General features: G+C 34.4%; 2 protein-coding genes across 4 annotated transcripts; both read right to left on the minus strand.

Annotated features, from left to right (window-relative positions):
- Nucleotides 1–689: 689 nt before the first annotated feature.
- Nucleotides 690–5079, minus strand: gpr35.2 (G protein-coupled receptor 35, tandem duplicate 2). Of its 2 annotated transcripts, XM_048182122.1 has the most exons (3): nt 4943–5070; nt 3550–3664; nt 690–2657 (listed from the first exon to the last, which is right to left on the minus strand). In XM_048182122.1, the coding sequence occupies exon 3, from the start codon at nt 2647–2649 to the stop codon at nt 1693–1695; it is 957 nt and encodes a 318-aa protein (XP_048038079.1). In that variant the 5' UTR covers nt 2650–2657; nt 3550–3664; nt 4943–5070; the 3' UTR covers nt 690–1692. The 2 variants fall into 2 exon arrangements, with proteins under 2 accessions (XP_048038079.1, XP_048038078.1); XM_048182121.1 differs by lacking the exon at nt 3550–3664 and having other exon boundaries at nt 4943–5079.
- A 5482-nt stretch (nt 5080–10561) lies between these two features.
- On the minus strand, nt 10562–14959 carry gpr35.1 (G protein-coupled receptor 35, tandem duplicate 1). Of its 2 annotated transcripts, none has more exons than XM_048182126.1 (2): nt 14437–14959; nt 10562–11969 (listed from the first exon to the last, which is right to left on the minus strand). In XM_048182126.1, the coding sequence occupies exon 2, from the start codon at nt 11902–11904 to the stop codon at nt 10948–10950; it is 957 nt and encodes a 318-aa protein (XP_048038083.1). In that variant the 5' UTR covers nt 11905–11969; nt 14437–14959; the 3' UTR covers nt 10562–10947. The 2 variants fall into 2 exon arrangements, with proteins under 2 accessions (XP_048038083.1, XP_048038080.1); XM_048182123.1 differs by having other exon boundaries at nt 10562–11911; nt 14437–14953.
- Between the last annotated feature and the right edge of the window lie 7821 nt (nt 14960–22780).

Here is a 22780-nt window from a genome sequence, read left to right on the forward strand (position 1 = left end):
GACACTGATTAATAAGTACGCTGTAGAAAAAATCCCAGTAAAATTTATTGTAAAAAAACCGGCAGCTGTGGTTGCCAGAACTTTACCGTAAAAAATACAGTAGCAACGTAAAAAAAAAAAATTGGTTAAATTTACGGTAAAATAACGTATTTCATTAACTGATATAATGTTAATTTACCAACCTAATGAAGTAGTAATATCTGTTTTGTACCTTTATAATACACTGACAGTCAGCAATCACAGTGGTGATAAGAGTCACATGATCAATCAAAGTTCATCACAGGCAGATTTTCCACAAGCTGAGAAGGACAATATTAATATATAGAAGGAGCACACAGTGTCATTCACACACACACTAAACACCATCATGGTAACATGGACGAAATTTTAAAAATGCAATAAACATTAATTTAACAACATTAGATGTAACATAAAACCCTAATGTACATAACTGATTAGAAAAAAATGAGAAAAACTAAAAAGAAACAGAGTTATTTCAACGAAAATATATCAAATGTGAAGTGTCACGCAGGAAATTGTGGGAATGTCAATTTACGGTTTTTCACTGTAAATTTTACAATGAATTGTTATTTTTCACTTCCAAAAACTGTTAATTTAATGGTATTTTACCATAAAATTACATTAAATGTACCGTTAGATCTATTACAGTTATTCACCGTATATAGTACGGAAACTTTCTGTAAACCAATTGACAGTTTTTCACCGCAGCATTTTTACAGTCTTTTACTGTTAAAATCACAGTCATTTTTTACAGGAACACATCAGTAAACAAAACTTTATAAAGTGCACACAAAAACACCCTGTATTACAATATAAGTTTGTCTTTTTTATGAGGTTTATATGGACAAAAAGGATACAGTGGGGATATACAGTGTTTACACTACATAATCTTTACTATTTACTTCATATTTAAATGATATATAAAAAAATGGCATATTGTCAAAATTATTCAGTTGTGGGTTGAATATTTATATTCATTAATACCATTGTCAAACATTACACTGACGCTTACATCCTGTCATGTTTATGTTTTATGTTTATAAACTAATCAGCATTATGATTTTTTTTTTAATTTAACAAACATGTTTTCAATTTGGATGAAATCAATGTTTGATGAAACCAATTACTGTATGCGGAAACCGAAATATATAAATAAATATATATCTTTACGGCATATGTAGTCCAAATTAAATGATTACGGAGTTATAATTTATATTAATATTTTGTATGTATTTTAATTTGTATTGTATATATATGTATCAATTCCTTTTATATTTATGTATTAAGTATTGTTTAATACAAAATATGAAAAATATACAGTTTTATTATGAAATAAAATGTGATAATTTTTTTCTGCTACATGAGACCACTTATAAAGTTGACAAACTAATTTTATATATATCTATATTACACAGTTTATTATAATTCAGATTAGGGCTGTCAAAGTCAACACTAATTCTTTTTTCAGTTTAACACATTAAAAATATTTTCTTTATCTTTTAGTCTTTTTCTACATTCTTTTTTAGATTCAATGTGAAAGTATTACAATATAAACATACATTAAAAACGTTAATGTTAGGTGCAATTAATCGCGATTTTATTACAGAAAAATGTGCGATTAATTTTTTTTAAATCAATTGACAGCACTAATTCAAATATATTTTGATAATGCTAAGTCACCTTGTTATATTCACATTCATATTCTTCTTTTCTTTCAGTTTTTTTCGTGCAGCACAATATCCAAGAAGTTCTGGTGGCGAAGTAATAACTGAAGCAGTCCAAAGCGCAGTTCATACTGGAGACGCACATGGCGAAGTGAACAAAATTATGCGCGAAAGACTGCGCGTCACAACTGTGCCCATAAGCCTGTGCGATGTACTTCCAGAAAAACCCGAAGTGAACGGGGAAGAAACATACGACGAACACAATCAGGTTAGCCGCGATGATGAACATGCACTGGATCATTTTCTCGCTACGGGACCCGATTTCCAACTGTTTCCTCAACATGTAAATGACTCTGACAGAGCAAAACAACATGATGAGAAACGGCACGAGGAACCCGACGATGTTCAGCACGAGAATGAACGCCAGCGGCAGTTCCTCTTCTTTATTCTTCTGAAAGCACTTGATCGTGGTGTTATTCTTCGGATCATCCACGTGATGGAAAGCCGCGCTAAACGAGCATGTGACCAACCAAATGAGCGCGCAAACCACCAGAGCGTTTCTACGAGACAAAATAATTCTGGCCTTCATGGGATACTTGATGGCCACGTACCGCACCACACTTATGGCAGTGATGGTGAAGATACTCACGTACATGTTGACGTAATAAACCGACACAAGAACGTAACACAGCTCTTTGTTCGTCTGGTCCCAGAATTTGGACAGTATCCAGGTGTTTTCATAGTAGGACGCGATGCGAATGGGAAGAAGCACCAGCACGATGCAGTCGGCGATGGCCATATTGGTGATGTAGATGTTCATGTAGGTCCAGTCTGCTCTGGGACGCCGGAAGAACATCACTAAGACGTATATGTTTCCCGGGACCCCGAGGATGAAGGAGGGAATCAGTGAGGCCAGCTGAAGGTTCTGGATGCCAGTGGTGATGTTCAGGGTGCAGTTGGACATCTTAAAAACTGGGGAAAATTAAAATACAGACTTCATAATTACACTTTGCATTGTGTTGAATCAATGCAGTTTATGGTAATAAACGATTTTCATAAGGACATTTTTGTTTCCTTCTTTATGATAAACAGCTTTACTATCGTGCACAGCAAAATCTCCAGAGTTAAATCAACTCTGCTCAGAGTACATACGGTCCATCTCTAAATAGTGTTAAAATAACACTGAAGCAGAGTTAAAGTTAATGAGATAATTCAGCAATTAATTAAGAGATGATTGTGGATTAGTGATGAACACCTGCTGTTAACAAGCAGAATCACTGGAGAAAAGAGAAACACAAGAACTACAACTGACTTCAGCCACAGCCTTATTAATTGCTTAATTATTTAATTAACTTTAACTCTGCTTCAGTATTACTTTAACACAAATTTGGAGAGGGACCATATGTACTCTGAGCAGAGTTGATTTAACTCTGGGGATTTTACTATCATGTTGGTTAGTCCATCTTAGATTAAGTACGACCGCCAATTATGACCGCCGTGGGAAGAGTTGCATTATGGGTCACGGTGGCAGTCTATCTGCACTATTATTACTGTATTGAAGGTATTAGAAAATAAATTATGAACTTAATATAATAAATATCAATTAAATGTAAAATAACAAAAAAGTGGAGATATAAATCCTGCACATGAAAAATAAAAAAAAATCTTGGCCACAAATTACTAAATTGTGGGTACACTGAACTAATTTGTTCCCTCGTTTTGATTTAACTAAAATAAGGGAACAAATTATTACAATATGGCCACATTTTATTAAAATATGGGGCAAATTATCATACAATTTACTTCAAACGAGGAAAGAATTAGTAAAACGTTTCCCCTGCATGCCATTTTCTTTTCGTCCTACCTCCAGATAACGCCTTTATAAGTGCAGCGCTGTTTGTTTACCGGGGTAACCGCTGTATTTCTGCTGCGGGTCTAGTCCATGCCTCGACGGGCCAGGGCTGTGTGTTTCCTAGTTGCTGGGAACATTAAGATTCCCACATCAATATTAGTACCTTATAATTGGATATTTAAATATCTAAATTTCCTTTATGCCCTGTCAGATGTCAAATAGAAGTTTAGAAAATGTCTTTAAGAGGTTTATGATTTAGAATGTATGTAAAACTGACGTCTATTAAAAACTTTGTAAACAGCAGATGCTTTCCAGATGAAGTGATCTTTAACAGACATCTTGCAGACGTACAGGGATTTACACCATTACACATCTTCTCTTGCAGATACAAAATTTCATTTATGCTTACACTTCCACAAATATTACCCTGCGCATGCGATTCTTTATGATATCATTTTACCTTCATACGAATCATTTGATTGAATGACGATTTGCCGCCACCTACTGGCAGTTTTAGTATCATTTCATTTTAACTGAATGCATTTTGTGTTCAGTCTGGTTAAAGACAGAGAACGCGTTTATAAATAGACTTTTAAAATGTGTGAGAGCTAAAATTCAATATTTGTAGATAGTGTAAATGCGTGATCTAAAGTTTATGAACATATTGCAATGCACTTATTATTACAATAGCAAAATAACATTAACGTTGTGAAAGAATACGTTGTTCAAAAGTCGAACCAACACAAAAAACACTTACCTTTTCACACGCTCTGCTAGAGAAAGAAAAAATGTGATCTGTTCCTCATGGAAAAACACTTAAAACATCATGCCCTTCAAAACATAATGCGGTACTTTATGTAGACCTAATGCAATGCATTTTACACAGATATGTTAATACATTGAGACGGAGCGAACGCTTTCTTTGTTGGTTCTGTGGGAAGAGTTACGTGATTCTGTTTTGGTTTTCACCTTTTAGGGATCTGTTTGGTCGGTTCGTTCAAATAAACGATTCGTTTGACCGTATATTGTGGGAACGTGTGGTTAAATACTGCCGTACATTGAATTTTGTCTGTTGATTTAGATGAAAAGTTTGCAGGCACTCTCTAGCTTTTATTTGATAAACTTTCCCGCTGTTTCCACTGTGTCACCTGCAAACACGAGAGTGCAACCATGTCTAAACAATGAATTAGATTACCATTGAGAAATTCTATTCATTTCATCGAGTCAGTTCTTTCGGACTGTTTGTTTAAAATTATTCACAACTTCCGCGAATTTCACGCGCGGCGAATATAGTCCATTATCATTTAATCAGTTAAAATGAAGCATTTCCATTTAATGTTTCAGTGGAGATTTATCTGTTCCAATTTGATTCTGATACGTTTTTTTGTCAGATAAACTGTCTTACCTTATTTACGTGCAGGTATCCCAAAGTGATGCACCTGGGGCGAATTCCAAACGCTTTTGTGCGCTCTTGAAGGGGACTTCAGGTGGGGGACGCTTATTCAAACCGAAAGTGCTTCACCTGAATCCACTGGCGTTGAATCCCCCCTAGCGACTGAAAGATGCTACTATAGTTCTACAAATATGATCATTTTCAACTCGAAAGTAAATATGCATATAAGAGCCATTCTAGAGAATTGGTGCACACTGCTATCCCGCAACAACAACAAAACTCATTTAAAAATAATTTAAGTATTCAAATTTTATATGTTTACCAAGATCCTTCTATTATCTATTGAATCCCATAATAATATTTAAAATATCAGTAAGCTTAATATATATAAAATCATCATTTATTGGGTACTTTTAGTTGGGAGGAGTCTGTCCCGAACCATAACCCCTCATTTCAACTTGTGAAAGTGATATTGAAATAATTTTTGCAAATTTTTCCATTGTCGTTTTTAAAAATATATTTTTATTTATTTATTTATTTATTAAAAAGTGAAGTTAAAAAATTTTAAATCATAAATCTTTATGAAAAAAAAAGTTTTCTTTATGTTCACGTCACTACCGAAACAGTGAATGTTTTAGTCCATCGGCTGAGACTGATTTTAACACACTTCTAGATTTCTGATCAGGAAATATTCCTGTGTCCCTCCCTCTCATAGCCTCTCTTTCACAGTAGATAGATCATCATTTTGAATTAAATGTGTTCAAAAGTCTGAAAATCTGTGTGGAACTTTAAGGAACGTCACTACCGAACACCTTTTATTCTGCAATTAAGCACACTTTGTTGGGTGTTACTCTATAAAATTCAGTTTTTATGTGTGTAAAACTGTTCAGAGCTGTGCTAGATAACCATGTGCTGATTATCATCTTTGAGCGGCTCAAAAGTGTCTAAAATTGTCACTACCGAAACTTCACCACGTTTCGGTAGTGACATCATTGTTTTTTTTAGTGTTATCCAGTAAAATTCTTCTAGACTCAAAAGTATCTAAAATTGTCACTACTGAAAAAGTCATGACGAAACATGTCATGATTGTTTTGGTAGTGACAAAAGAGAACATAATCGTTTATTTGGGGAAAATAAACAAAATTTTAATGTAGTTGTACAAATCATTAGTGTTTTAGTATGTGAGTTAAATTGTGTCATGTGATGTGGTCACTACCAACACATTACTGTCACTGCCGAAATGTGCAGTCACGACCGAAACATGGGATGTTTTGTCAAAAATAAAGTATATTGAATTATCAACTAAGATGTTATTATAGTGTTTGGTTCAGTGTATATTAGAATGTAAAGTATGATCAACTTTATGACTTTTACAGAGAAAGATTGGATTCAAAATACAACAAATCTCATAAATTACACTTGAAATATTGTTAAAATTGTAATTGTTATTGATATACCTGTGAAAACTTTTTTTTTTTTTAAATAGGAAAAAACATATTTACAAGGTAGATGTAAACAATCTTAATAGGTAATGCGACCCTTCTTATTAAATCATTTATTATTGTGTTTCGGTAAAAAAGTCTTTTTCCACAAATTGTGAATGTATGCAAATTGTATAATATCCAAGATACACATTTCTAGTAATTGTACAGTTAATTCTCATGTTGTATTTTCAGAAAGTTTTGGAATATTTTTCCTCTCCCCAAATTTTCACTACCGAAACACAATAAATAATTTAATAAGAAGGTTACATTAACGTATTAAGATTGTAAATATATGTTTTTTGAAAACGTTTCACAGGTAAATCAATAACAATTACAATTTTAACAATATTGAAAATATGGCACATATTTTTACATGAAGTTTCATGATTCAAAAATAAAATATAACATTTCTTTTTACTTCACTTTTTTTTTTTTTTTTTTTTTAAAGAAGCATTTTTAAAAAGAACAAAAGAAAAAATTGCAAAATTATTTCAATATCATTTTCACAAGTTGACATGTAGGGGTCAGGGTTCGGGACAGACACCTCCCACTTGAAAGTACCCAGTAAATGATGATTTTATATATATTAAGCTTACTGATATTTTAAATATTATTGTGGGATTCAATAGATAATAGAAGAATCTTGGTAAACATCTAACATTTGAATACTTTTTAAATGTGTTTTTGGGTTGTGGGACAGCAGTTCGCGCCAATTCTGCAGAACGGCCCATATATGGGTTTATTGTCATGTAGAAAAGTCTTCTCTTTCTTGCCAATGAAGCTCAGGAGGCAGAGTTCCAGAAGTCAAAATAAGACAAAGCCGAGATGCCGGCATGACATTTGACCATCTCACTCGCAATTCACACGTTTATATTTAACCAATGTTCTCATTTGCAGGTGCTCTCCTCCCTTTTCTCTTCCTGGATTCTTTCGCCACAGTTACTTGGCTAGCATGTTCTAGGCAAAACATATTTTCAAAACACATCTGGATATCATAGTATTCAAACTATTGTTTATACTACAATTGATTTTTATAGGATAAATAACACTGTGTATGTAGGTTATATGGAAAAGCTAAAATTTTATTAAAACGGTGACTGGCCAAAGCGACTTCCAGGGTTCTGCCCTTCCTGTGCTCACTTCCAATTGGAATTTGGCCACGGATGCAAATCTTAAAGACCCACTAAAGTACCTTGGAACGCGCAGCATTATTCATTGTGTTGACGTAAATTCAACTGAAACAGGAAGACAGGGTGGGACATATCGAACAGGTTTATCTTCAAAGTTTACTTCATTTCCAGAAAACAGCTTTAGCTGGATACTGTGGAAAATGGTAGCATTAGTAGGTTAACCAGCGACTGTATTGTTACATAACTACCCATCTAGGGCTGGGGAGCCAATAACAAAATAAAATTAAAAAATAAAATAACTAAAGAAAGAAAACCTTGGAGAGAGAACCAGGGCAATCCAACCTCCCGTCCCAGAGTCAACGCAGACACCAATTCAAATTTATATCATTTACTTTAAAAAGATAAAGATTGATAAACAAAAATAGTATTCTCAAAGTATTAACAAATGTGTAGGGAACAAAGACTTCAGGGGAGGGCTAGGCCAAAGGAACAAACATAACCAAACTAACTAACCCAAGAATTTTATAAATTACCTAGACAAATATACAGCAAAATCACCGGAGTTAAATCAACTCTGCATGGAGTACATATGGTCCCTCTCTAAATAGTGTTAAAGTAACACTTAACCAGAGTTAAAGTTAATGAGATAATCAAGTGATGATTGAGCATTATTGATGAACACCTGCTGTTAACAAGCAGAATCACTGAAGAAAAGATAAACAAAAGAACTACAACTGATTTCAGCCACAGTCTTAGATGAAATCAACTGAAGATATAATACATTATTTCTCTCAAGATCTCAGTAAAGGATGAATATCTTTTCATCAGTGATTCTGCTTGTTAACAGCAGGTGTTCATCAATAATGCTCATTCATCACTTAATTAATCGCTTAATTTTTTCATTAACTTTAACTCTGCTTCAGTGTTGCTTTAACACTATTTAGAGAGGGACCATATGTACCATGTGCAGTGTTGATTTAACTCTGGAGATTTTGCTGTATAATCCACAAATAAAATACATACAACTTCCCTCTCTCCCTACCTAGCCATAACCAGGAGAAAAACAGAGAAGTACAAACAAAAAAGAACGTAAAAGGTTAATAAACATAGATAACATGAGGCATAAACAGAATCAAAAGATGTTGAACAACTTCAACTAAAGAGCAAACACAACCACATCCAAAACACGAACATTATTGTAAACATTGAATCCGGTGGACGTAACCCCCCCCCCCCATCACTAAAGTGCAAACTCGGGTCAGCGCATCAGCGACCACATTATCTGAACCCTTGCAATGTTTAATTTCAAGGTCGTTGAGTTAAACAGTCCAGAGTTTATTTATTTTATTAGTTTATTTAACGGGGACAATGCAGTATAACATTGATACAATTTCAAGCAGCCGATGCTCCACATTCAGGCTTCTAGCCAAAGGCTAATTTGCAGCCCCAGTCCCTGGTTAGGCTTTTTTAACAACAGTAAAAGAATAATCAATAATCAGCAAAAAAAAAAAAAAAAAAAAAAAAATATATATATATATATATATATATATATATATATATATATATATATATATATATATATATATAACAATAATAAAAAGATTTAACAAAAAAATGTTACTGTGCATGACCATCAGTGTTCACAAACCTGCTTTTGTTTGAACCACTTTTTAAAATTTCTTTGAAAAATGTTCAACTCTGTTTGCATTTTCAGGTCAGCTGCAGGCTGTTTCAAAGAAGTGTTTCTTGAACTGAACATGTGGATTGTGCAAATGTAGTTTTTCTCTTTGGTATTGTGCAGTTTTGATTAGTTGCATCTCTTGTAGTGATCCCCTTACTACTCTTTTTGACATTAACACATTTAAACACCATTTTAATAAGAGACAAATTTATAAAATGTTCAAAACTATATTTTTGTAAAATATTACAATGATGCCAAAAGTTTTAGTGTTTGTTTATATAGAGATCTAACAGGTTTGATAGTCAGTTGAGAAACCTGACTCCAGACAATCGCACAATAAGATAATTGCATGCATGTTTAACGTAACTGCTTTTAGAGATATCTGTGGTCTAATCATATAAAAACAATTCAGGTTTGTTCTGATTTTTCCACACAGTCTATTCACATGCACATCAAAGTATGAGAATCTAAAATAACACCTAAATATTTAAAATTGTTAAATGCCTCTATTGCCTTTTGATTGATCTTAATTATAAAACCATTCATTTCCTTCATCCTCACTGAAAAACACATTGAGAACAATCATTTTTGAATATTTTTTTGAACAATTCAAGGTCAAACCAGTTTTTTTTGCAGCCACTGTGACATGACAGTCATTTCATTTGTTAATATATCTGCAGCTAAGCATGGAGTCTGTGCCAATACATAAATGACTGTATCATCTGCATATAGCTGACATTTAGATCCCTTACAACAATTTGGTAAATCATTGACATATAAGGAAAACAACAGTGGACCCAAAATTGACCTTTGTTTCATAAAGCTGATCTTGAATTATTTATTTTAACACACTGATCACGAGATTCTAAATATGAGTTAAAAGATAAACACTTTAGACTCATTGTACAGCGTAAATAATTTAAGTTAACTAGCCGGGTAGCGTTTCCCAAAAGCATCGTAAGCCTAAGTTGATCGTAGCTCCATTGGTTTCAATTTAAGCTTACGATGCTTTTGGGAAACGCTGCCCAGTTCAGCATTAATATACAAGTTCATTATTGATGCAAAAGCCAGGTTTAATATTGCAATCCATTATACAACTTTCACAAAAGGACTTTATAATGAAAGCATTTTTGATAACTTTCACAAAAGTTCAGTATTTTGTAGTATGAATATCTGAACATGTATGAATATCTGAACATGCAATTTATGAATATCTGAACATGTATGAATATCTGAACATGCAATTTATGAATATCTGAACATGTATGAATATCTGAACATGCAATTTATGAATATCTGAACATGCAATTTATGAATATCTGAACATGTATGAATATCTGAACATGCTTTTAAACAAACAAACAAACATTTTATTCTAGCTTCATGCATTCTTTTTTATCAAAACTTGAATGTGGGTAAGTTTCACAAAAAAAGCATCATTTTAAGCAAAAAGCTGAGAAAAGTCTTCATCTGGATGGGATTCAGAACGATGATCAAAACACAGATGCAGAAGATGTCCATCAACACCTCCAATGCTTCATTTCCTCTTCATGGTTTCAACAATGTATTATTTTACATGTGCTTAAGCAATGCCTCTATCGCTTGTTTCTGCTTCTTCTTCACTTTTTTGCTTACTCTTTCAGAATATGCGAAATAGCGCACCCTAGCGTATAACAACGAAAACACAGAAAACCAGAAAATTTCGTCAAAACTGGGGAAGAGTTAAGTCTTCCTGACTTGATCTGAAACCGTGTCATAATTATTTTCACGTTTTTCTTTCTCATTTTTGTTTGCGCGGCACATATTCCATGAGGATTTGGTGGCAAAAAAATAGCTAAAGCAGTCCAAACCGCAGTTCATACTGGAAATGCAAAGAGTGCTGTGCAGGAAGTTGTGCGCGAGCTGCTTATCCCTGCAGCTGTATTTATCCTCTGTGTTTGTGTAGTCGTATTGCACGACGTATTTAACGAAGTAGCCCAAGTGGACGGGGAAGAAGCATATGACAAACACAATGAGGTTGGCCGCGATGATGAACATGCATTGGATCTTTTCCGAACGGGATCCGATGTTCAGCTGCTTCCGCAGAGTGTAAATGATCCTGACGGAGCAGAACAGTATGATCATAAATGGCAAGAGGAACCCAACGATGATCAACACCAGGACGAAATGCAACGACAGGCCTTCTCTCACCCTCTGGAAGCACATGGTTTTATCGTTACTAGAGTCTGTCACGAAGTAAATCGGGCTGATGCAGCCAATGGTGAACCATATGAGACCGCAAATCACCAGTGCATTCGTACGAGAGAAAATTTGCCGGGCCTTCAAGGGATACTTGATGGCCACGTACCGCACCACACTTATGGCGGTGACGGTGAAGATACTCACGTACATGTTGATGTAATAAACCGACAACACACAATTACACAGAGCCGTTAATTCGACTTCCAGTGGCCTGTTGTAGTAATGGATCTTAACGGGAAGGAACGCCAACAGAATGCAGTCGGCGATGGACATATTGGTGATGTAGATGTTCATGTAGGTCCAGTCTGCTCTGCGACGCCGGCAGAACATCACCAGGACGTATATGTTTCCCAGGACCCCGAGGATGAAGGTGGGAATCGAAGTGACTGTTTGTAGGTTCAGGACTGTGTCGGTGATGTTAAGGGTGCAGTTGTTCATCTTCAACCTGTGGGAAACGGTTTCAAAAACAATGAGCAATGTGATGAACAGGATGAAATATTGACCTACAAAGAAATGAAAAAGAAAGTTTAATATAACTTCTGTTTATGCAGAAATCGACTTAAATATCAACGAGATCATTGCTTTCATGTGCTCAACAACAAGTCTGTGATTAAATTATATATAGAAAGCAATCAAAGAACGCTCCCTTTACAATCGCTGGAGCTGTCAATCAAAGAGCGCCAGTTTATCATTGAGTTCTGATGTACGATGAGGATTTTTAATTAGCATGTTAATGGATACAAACTATTTTTTGTTAGTTCATTCGGCATGAACTAATTTGTATAAACTGAGAACAAATACTTTTAACTATGTAATTTTGAAAATATATTAATAAATGTGTAACCATATAGTAAAAAGTCTCCCTCGACTGTTCTGTATTTAAAAAAATATTAATTAAAAACGTAATTTTCACGGATGAAAAGACTGGTCTTTCTGCAGAAATGCCATGATATGGGCTTATATAAGTCAACATTTTTGTGTTTTAAGTTGATTGTTTGCATGTTTTTATTTTTATTATGAGCGTTTAAACACATTTTAAGCCTATTATTATTATTTTTTAAATATTTTTTAAATATCCTATTTATACACGTTTCACTTTTTCAAGGCTTTGTATTAAATGGTTATTTTTATTTGACATTAAATTCGTTACATAATCGAAGTATTTTTTGTAACAATATGAGTGTGAAGGAAATAATACTATATGTAGCCAAATGGGAAACACTTTACAACACACATTTATTAATATTTTTTAAATAAAAGTGGTGTATAGTTATAGCCTATATCCTTGAAGTAGCCTATAAACTATTGTGTTTGTATCCATTCATTGACATTAAAAGGTTAGTTCACCCAAAAATTTGAAACACTGCTTCATATCTTTTGTTACGACTCAATGATTCGGAGCGCCCAAGTCACGTGATCAGCAGTTTGTCAGTTTATCGCTGATCAGTGTTGCCAAGTCCACTACTTTTACACTGTTGCCGCGGGATGTTTTTCATGTTCGCGGGTTGAATCGACCCCAAATAACGTGATATTTAGCCAGAAAAATGTGGATTTTATCAGGAGCCAAGGTCAAAATTACAGTTTCAGTGCAGCTTCAAAGAGCTTTAAACGATACCAGACGAAGAATAAGGGTCTTATCTAGAGAAACGATCAGTCATTTTCTAAAAATAAATAAAATTTTATACATTTATATAAAAAAATTGTATAAAATGAAAAATTTTATACGTTTTAACCATAAATGCTCATCTTGAACTAGCTCCCTTCTTCTTCTTCTCTATTAGAATTCCGGCAGTGTAGACACTGCTAAGTGTATTACTGCCCTCCTCAGGTCAAAGTTTGAACTAATTGTTATATACTTGCACTAGCATATTGTATATGACAATTTAGTCATATACGTTTAAAGCCCTTTGAAGCTGCACTGAAACTGTAGTTTTGACCTTCAACCATTTGGAGGCCACTGAAGTCCACTATAAGGAGAAAAATCCTGGAATGTTTTCATCAAAAACCTTAATTTCTTTTCGACTGAAGAAAGAAAGACATGAACATCTTGGATGACATGGGGGTGAGTAAATGATCAGAAAATTTTAATTTGAAAGTGAACTAATCCTTTAAGGTTGAACCACTGTACTCACATGAACTGTTTTAAATACGTCTTTAGTAGCTTTCTGGGCACTGAAATTGTAAATTAACTTGCTGGCAATAGAGACCTCACTGAGCCATCAGATTTCATCAAAAACATCTTAATTTGTGTTACTAAGATGAACGAAGGTCTTACGGGTGTAGAACGACATGAGGGTGGGTAATAAAAGACAAAATTTTCATTTGTGGGTGAACTAACCCTTTAAGTAGCCTGTTTTAAACTTTTGCTCTTTGTACATCATGATATCTTATGCATATTTTATGAACATAAAAGTGACTATTTAAAAGTATTGTTGGTAAATATTGTAGACATCGATCCTATCAAAATCCATGTGAAAACAGCTTATATTTAACAAAAGAATATTACGTGTGTGGATAGCGAAACTATTAATGTATAAGCCCCGCCCTCACTTCCGGTTATGTGGCTGTGGTTCTGAAACTGCTGGTGCAGCTGTTCTGCAGCTGGATATAAACAGCGCTCAAATAAAAGGGTAGGAAAAATGCCTTTTATTTGTAAATTATGACAATTATTGATGTAAAAATCATACCAACATTATAAGTGCACCACAGGAAACATAAAACAATGCAACCCCCCCTTGCTCAAAAGGCTCTTTACAGTGAAAAAAAGTTTCTTTCGATTATATATATATATTAATTGGTTCTTTTAAGAAGATTCTTTGGGGAACCAAAGTGATTCTTCTATAACATCAATGCAAAGAAAAAAAAAAAAACATTTTGGAACCTTTATTTTTAAGAGTGTGTAACTTAGATACTATATATATATAAGTGAAATAGTAGCCTAAATCTCCAATATCAGACAAAATCCCTTACCTTTTTGTACACGAATGACTAGAAGAAAGCCGTTTTCCCTGGTGAAATCTGGAGGAAAGTCTGCTGCCAAGTTTCAAGCACAACAGGACTCAATTTATAACGGTTCGTGTGAAGTTTAATGTCGCTCCAGAATAAACACGCAGCAATATTCGAGATCTTTCCTAGAGCCACTGAAGAGAGAAATAAGAGTCACGTGCGTCCCTCAAAATCCAATAATAATAGTGCAGAACTGAACTAACTATGCGAGTCAGACAGCATGCACGCTTCAGGGGTTTCTGTCCGGGTGGGAATGAGTTTTATTTCAGTCCGCGTGAACGAACGCCCATCAACAGCACACAAAAATGTTGTGGTCACATGTGCTTTTGATTTTCTCCGTCTACAAGTCTGTGCATCTTTCTGTAGCACAGACAGTCTCAGAATTAGATTAGATTAATAGGGTATGCAGTTTTGAATGTGTTAAGACTTGTAGTCTTTACAGTCTCGTAAACACGAAATGTTTTGGCTGTTTCATGCTGCTTATTTTAACAAAGTCAAAGTCATTCTTTAACTATCGTTATGTCGAATATAAGCAAGAAACGCGAAATACGTTTACGAGAACGAGTTTGCGAAATAGATTTTTTCGCTACTGCAGCGACTGAATCAACGAATATACTTTTTTTAAATTAATTAAACAGTGTAAAACATTAACACTGACTAACATTTTCACGATTCGATTCGATTGCTATTCACATGCTTTCGATTCGATTTCGATTCGATTCGATTATTTTGGATGTAGTATTTCAGTTACAGCACATGGCAAATTTTCTAGAGGAAAAATCTCTCAACTAATGCTGTAAACTACACATGAGAGTCAGCTGGTACTACTATAATAATATTGAAGGTTAAACTTATTTATATACAAACACTTAAATTACACTCGATGTTTTTATTATAAATAAAGTTTATAATTACATAATCATATTTCTACTCCAATTTGTTGTTTTTTTAAATATAAACATTTAAATCGCGCCTGATTTATTCAAACATGTATTAAATAAATGATAATGAATATGTAACGGTGCATATCTATATTTATCAGAATGCTGCTTTCTAGAGTTCACTTTTCTAGCTGACTAATGAGTTTATGGTCACTGAATATGTTTTTCTGAGGTAAATGTGACGTTACGTGACATTGAAGCTGTTTTATTGATGTATTTCCGAGGTTGAAGCACTGATTGAGCGATTACACGAGACATGATACGGATTTCAGTAAGTTGTACTGTATATTTTAACATACCTTCAGATGTTCATGCATGTTTATTTCGCTGTAACTGGTATTAAAGCGGAGGAGAGGATGATCACATGCTTCTCTTTAACTGAGGCGCTAAAGCGATCTGTCACGCCACATTAAACAGCGCCAAAACGGTGTTTATTTTTTGAATCTCATAATAAATTGAAAATCTGAGACTTTGCTTCATATCAAAAGTAACAAAGCACAAAGATTATTGCGATTTATTGGATGGGAGGCGCTACATATTCTGCTCATTCATCAACTGAAAACAGACTAGACTAATTGATTCTTGGGATTTAAGAATCGATATCAGTTCATAAAAATGAGAATTGATTAAAAACGAGAAATCGATATTTTTTACCCAGCCCTACTTTTTATGCAAGTTGAATAGGGAAGGTGTAGGACATAGCGTAAGCTTTGCAAGAGTTTTACACTTTCTTCGTACGTAGAATACGGAAAGTGATCTGGTGGATTATTTGACTTCATAACCTGTTTAAATATGGATATGTTTTTACACAAACATCGCGTCGCTTCAGAAGGACTTTATTAACCCCCCGGAGCCGTGTGGAGCACATATTTATTTCTTCAGCTCATACTCGTTGGTATCGCTCACTGCAATTATAAAGCTCGGATGTGTCAGGATATTAATTAATATATATCATATTGTGTTCATCAGAAAGAAGAAAGTCAAATACACCTATGATGGCTTGAGGGGGAGTAAAGCTTGGGCTAATTTTCATTTGAAAGTGAACTAATCCTTGAACAAAGCTTTGGATAGTTTCCATATACCTGTCCAGATCATGTTTGAATAAAGAAAAGAGAGTTTGTGAAATTTAGCTAGCAAGAAACACAAATTAATTATATAACACTTAGTAGTCAAACAATCCAAAGAAAACGAAGTCACTTGCGAAATGAGATTGGATGAACATTTTGACCATAAATGTCTCTCTGTGTGTGGAGTGTACATTGCCAAAACAAGTAGCCCTAAAAAAACATCTTCCACAGAAAACAGCAATTCACTCCAATGTCTGATTTATATTCCCAAAGAAAGTAGCTTTTTATCTCTGTTATTTCTTTTACTTTATTTATTAGCGGATATATGACCATATTTGTCCAATGCTCTCTACAGCATTATTCCAATATGGGATTACACATGGAATTGCAATCATCTTTCTTGGGAAGAGAGCTCATTATTTTTATGTTGCTCAACAGAAAAGGATACGCTTCCTATCATTGTGTCAGTTAAGTTCAAGTGCGTGGCCGTGGAAAGTAGTCCCGTGTGACAGTAAGGACACTCCAGAGGGGATAGCGTTGAAACAACAGCATATTCATGAGCAGTATTCTGCAGAATTTCTGTAAAAAATATAAATAGATAAGAAGTCTGCCTTCAAGTTGTTCAACTAAAAAAGGGTTGTCTTTAAATCAGTTGTCAAAGAAAAGTGGTTTATTCTTGTAGAGAATATCCTTATTTTTCCATAAGTATGCCTAATATCTGTCCAGAGAGAAGTTGTGATTGTATATTAGGGATCAAGCCAAGAGCATCTGCTTATGGAAATTAGGAAGTTTGGAGAAAAACTTTCTAATTTCAAAGTAGGAGAAAATTCAGACCGCCAACTTTAGAGAAAATATGATTAGGGATATCATTCCGAAGTTAAGTGGGATTGTTAAGTCAATTATGAAGTAAGGAAATAGCCAATAAGGAAATTCTTAAGCCAATTAATTTTAAAGGGGTGGTTAATTATGATTTCACATTTTTAACTTTAGTTAGTGTGTAATGTTGCTGCTTGAGCATAAACAACATCTGCAAAGTTACGACGAAAATTACATAAACTAAAATTTACATAAACCCCGCCCCCGAGAACACAAAATAAAGGGGGCGGGGCCATGTTGGGCTGTTTTAGAGAAGAGGAAGAGTTGTTGTAGTAGAGTGTTGTTGACATGCTGTCATTTTACGCCGGAATGCTTCAAAAACGAGGGTCAATTCAACACAAAAGATGAACATGACGACACATGCTAGTGGATGAGTTGAATCAACTCCACAGCAACTACATCAATTTATCCACTAACCATTCAGAAACGTCTAAAAGTTGTAACTTCTTCCTGAGTCTCTCCATCAGTGTCGACTCCAGTTTGAACAATGTAAGGCTGAACACCGTTACTGACAATCCTCATTTTGGCTGCGTGAGATTCTCCAGCTTTGTTGTTGTTGAGCTGTTAAAGCTCCGCCCTCTTCTGGAAAAGGGGCGGGGAGCGGCAGCTCATTTGCATTTAAAGGGACACACACAAAAACGGCGTGTTTTTGCTCACACCCAAATAGAGGCAAATTTGACAAGCTATAATAAATGATCTGTGGGGTATTTTGAGCTGAAACTTCATTCTGGAGACACCAGAGACTTATATTACATCTTGTGAAAAGGGGCATAACAGGTCCCCTTTAAGCCAATTCATTTTAAAAGTGTTGTTTAAAGGCACAGTGTGTAATTTTCACCACTAGAGGTCGCTTCTTCAAAACAAAGGTGTAGCTTGATGACGCCGTGAATGAGTGTGGAATCATGGGAGTTGTCATCTTCACCTCCACAGCCGATGGAAAGCAATCAGACAGACCCGGGCAGAAATCATGTTCATGGATGAGCTCGTATTAAAGTTTTCTTAACATTTTCTGGTATGAAGCAGGGCGGGCAGAGTGTTGCAGGATTCCAGTGGATGCTTATGCTGCAGTCGGCCGCTTCTGCTCGCTTCGTTGCATATATGGGATAACAGCGCTGTTTAACATGGTTAAAGGTGCCTTCGAACGTTTTTTTAAAAGATGTAATATAAGTCTAAGGTGTCCCCCGAATGTGTCTGTGAAGTTTCAGCTCAAAATACCCCAACATTTTTTTTTAATTCATTTTTTTAACTGCCTATTTTGGGGCATCATTAAATATGCGCCGATTCAGGCTGCGTCCCCTTTAAATCTCTCGTGCTCCCCGCCCCCGGAGCTCACGCTTGCCTTTAATAGCATAAAGTTTACACAGCTAATTTAACCCTCAAAATGGATCTTTACAAAGTGTTTGTCATGCATACTGCATGCATGTGTCGGATTATGTGAGTATAGTATTTATTTGGATGTTTACATTTGATTCTGAATGAATTTGAGGCTGTGCTCCGTGGCTAACGGCTAATGCTACACTGTTGGAGAGATTTATAAAGAATGAAGTTGTGTTTATGAATTATACAGACTGCAAGTGTTTAAAAATGAAAATATTAACGGCTCTTGTCTCCGTGAATACAGTAAGAAACGATGGTAACTTTGACCACATTTAACAGTACATTAGTAACATGCTAACGAAACATTTAGAAAGACAATTTACAAATATCAATAAAAATATCATGATATCATGGATCATGTCAGTTATTATCGCTCCATCTGCCATTTTTTGCTATTGTTCTTGCTTGCTTACCTAGTCTGATGATTCAGCTGTGCACAGATCCAGACGTTAATACTGGCTGCCCTTGTCTAATGCCTTGAACATGAGCTGGCATATGCAAATATTGGGGGCGTACATATTAATGATCCCGACTGTTACGTAACAGTTGGTGTTATGTTGAGATTCGCCTGTTCTTCGGAGGTCTTTTAAACAAATGAGATTTATATAAGAAGGAGGAAACAATGGAGTTTGAAACTCACTGTATGTCATTTCCATGTACTGAACTCTTGATATTCAACTATGCCAATATAAATTCAATTTTTAATTCTAGGGCACCTTTAAAACAATCATAGTAAATAAATTTAGTGTGTTGAAAGTTGTTATAACGTTACTCTGTGCGTTCGCTGGTATTGTTGCACATTGCAGTAATCTAGATTGATATTAGATTGTCTTTTTAATAAAAAACTGGATGACTTGTGTTGCTAAATGACATGCAATTAATTAAAAAATATATTGTTTGATGAGAAAAGCTCTCTTTGTTTGCCACTTGACAAAATACTGTTGTCTCTGAGGCATGGTAAATCAAGAAAACAAGCGATTCAAACAACTGTGTTGAGCTATATATTAACAATTATATAAACAATTAGTTTTCTATTGATGAATGTATTCAAACAGTTGCTCACCTGTAACACATAATATATTAAAGCATTTTTGGTGTTTCCATGGTTTCAATGAAAGTAAAGCTGGAAATCGAGGGTAGTGCGGATACAGACGACGAAATGACACGGGCTGGTTAAAATAGCTGATTTCTCTGAATATAAACATTGTTTTGAAGGTTTGGGATAATGTAAGTACACAAGTTGACAAAATATACAACATTGTTCTAGTGGTTTTAATCTAAAAATTTTACATATTGTACCTTTAAAATCTAAGTCCAGTCCCCCTGCTTTAATGGATTCATCAGTACTGATTCTCCTAATAAAGTGAGTTTTATTTTTCCAAATAAAATTATTTAATGTTTTCAACCATCTTTAATGTTCCTTTATCAACAGGAAAGAGCTGTATAAGTGAGTCTCGACTAGCTTCAGAGAGTAAATATCTTCATCGTATTGATAAGTATCTGCAGCCAAGAATTGAGTTTCCTTTGGGTTTTCATTGAAATTTAGTTCAATGAAAACCTACAGAGTTTTTAAATCAACATCAGCTCACGCATGTTGATACTGAGATAGAGGTCAGAAGTTCTGGAGAAGGATTCAATCAGTTGAATCTCCAAACACAAATTTGGCAAGAACTTGAAATATGAAGTTGTGCTCGGGTGAATCAAAGGCTTTGTGGAAGTCCAAGAAGAGCATTAGAGATGAGATCCCTTTATCTTTATTGGCTTTGGGTATCATGTGTGTCATAAGAGGTGGAAGTGCTTCCAATTCAAAACTTTCCTCAAACAATTTTAATAAAAAAGGGGATACGTCTTTGGCAAACATCACAGACTCTTGATAATCTGAATTTCTGGCTGGGATAAATTCTGGCGATGGTGTCATTTGAATTCTTTTGGATCTCAGCGCAGCATTTGACACGATAGATAGATTAACTTTCTGTTAAACCGTCTTGAGAGAGTGATTGGTATAAGCTGGTTTTCCTCATATCTCAAAGCTCGAACCTCTTCTGTCAGCATTGGTAATCACAACTCGTCTTCAACACTGATTACATGTGGCGTCCCACAAGGCTCGGTTTTGAGTCCCTTACTTTTTTATCTATATATGGTTCCTCTAGGCTCTATTTTTCACAAGTATGGCGTTGCCGCCTCTTATCATAGTTATGCAGACAATACACAACTTTATTTCCCACTCAAGCCTAAACAATCTCACCTCTTGCCTGGAGGAAGGAAAGCTGTGAAAACTTCCTCAAGCTAAATGGGGACAAAACTGAGACCATTGCTTTTGGCTCTTCATTGTTTCGCCTCTGTCTTTAACTGTGCACGACAGAGTCAAGAATCTGGTGGTCATCTTTCATTCTGACTATTTGATAAGCAAATAAGTGCCGTGATTAAAGGAAGCTTATTTAATCTTCGTCCATTGCCAGCTTTCTTTCAAAAAAGGACTTGGAATCAGTGAACTTATCACATCACCATTGTACTGCAATTCCTTATATGTACAGTTGGTTTGCCTAAATCCTCTCTTCATTGCTTGTAATTATTTATTTTTTCCCGTTTATGTTGCCGTTTTTGTTTTTTCTCCCTAATTGTACAGCACTTTGGTTCTTTTATAAATAAACTTGACTTTAGGACCCCAAGCTATCCCACTGATAGGCTCTCTCTTAAGGGCCCGATTACAATTCCTACAAAATCATGTTATGGTAAATACTGCTTCAACTACATTATAATGATCATTTATGTCTGTGTTCACTTAATAGGCTATTATTATTATTAGGCTATTGATTAATTAACAATTAATCATGTGTAAGAAATTCTGTTTAATTGGTTTTATTATGCACTAATGTGTTTTTGTACGTATTATAATAGAACATAATTCGTATATACTTAGGATAATCATTAGTCGACAGTTTGGGGAGACCTGATTTTCAGGGAGGACCCGATTGGTCATGACACGGACTTGAATTACACTGAAATTCCCTAAGGAATGACTCTACTGAATGAATCAAACACAAATTGCACCACATGTGGTCTGTAGAATACGGAAGAGGATTAGGGCCAAGCAATAATAAAAAATAAAACCATCTCGAGATTAAAGTTGTTAAATTTCGAGAAAAAAGTCGAGATAAAATGTTGAGAATAAAGTCGTTAAATTGACAAAAAAATTGTTAAATTTCAAGAAAAAAAGTCAAGATAAAATGTTGAGAATAAAGTCATTAAATTACGAGCAAAAAGTCGTTAAATTATGATAACAAATTCGTTAAATTACGAGAAACAACTCGTTAAAATTTGAGAAAGTCGAGATAAAATGTTGAGAATAAAGTCGTTAAATTACGAGAACAAATTTGTTAAATTATGAGAAAAATGTCGTTAAATTACGAGAACAAATTCGTTAAATTACGAGAACAAATTCGTTAAATTACGAATTTGTTCTCACAATTTAACGACATTTTTCTCGTAATTTAATGACTTTATTCTCAACATTTTATCTTGACTTTTTTCTCAAAATTTAATGACATTTTTCTCAATTTAACGAATTTGTTCTCGTAATTTAACGACTTTTTTCTCAACATTTTATCTTGACTTTTTTCTCAAAATTTAATGACATTTTTCTCAATTTAACGAATTTGTTCTCGTAATTTAACGACTTTTTTCTCAACATTTTATCTTGACTTTTTTTCTCAAAATTTAACGACATTTTTCTCGTAATTTAACGAATTTGTTCTCGTAATTTAACGAATTTGTTCTCGTAATTTAACAACTTTTTTCTCGTAATTTAATGACTTTATTCTCAACATTTTATCTCGACTTTTTTCTCAAAATTTAAAGACATTTTTCTCGTAATTTAACGAATTTGTTCTCGTAATTTAACTTTTTTCTCGTAATTTAATGACTTTATTCTCAACATTTTATCTCGACTTTTTTCTCAAAATTTAACGACATTTTTCTCATAATTTAACGAATTTGTTCTCGTAATTTAACAACTTTTTTCTCGTAATTTAATGACTTTATTCTCAA

The sequence above is a fragment of the Megalobrama amblycephala genome, linkage group LG2 (genome assembly GCF_018812025.1).
Source record: "Megalobrama amblycephala isolate DHTTF-2021 linkage group LG2, ASM1881202v1, whole genome shotgun sequence".
In the NCBI taxonomy this organism is placed as follows: domain Eukaryota; kingdom Metazoa; phylum Chordata; class Actinopteri; order Cypriniformes; family Xenocyprididae; genus Megalobrama; species Megalobrama amblycephala.

What these genes read in the sequence shown, in the direction of transcription:
- gpr35.2 (XM_048182121.1), bottom strand. Translation starts at nt 2,649, where the DNA reads ATGTCCAACTGCACCCTGAACATCACCACTGGCATCCAGAACCTTCAG.
- gpr35.1 (XM_048182126.1), bottom strand. Translation starts at nt 11,904, where the DNA reads ATGAACAACTGCACCCTTAACATCACCGACACAGTCCTGAACCTACAA.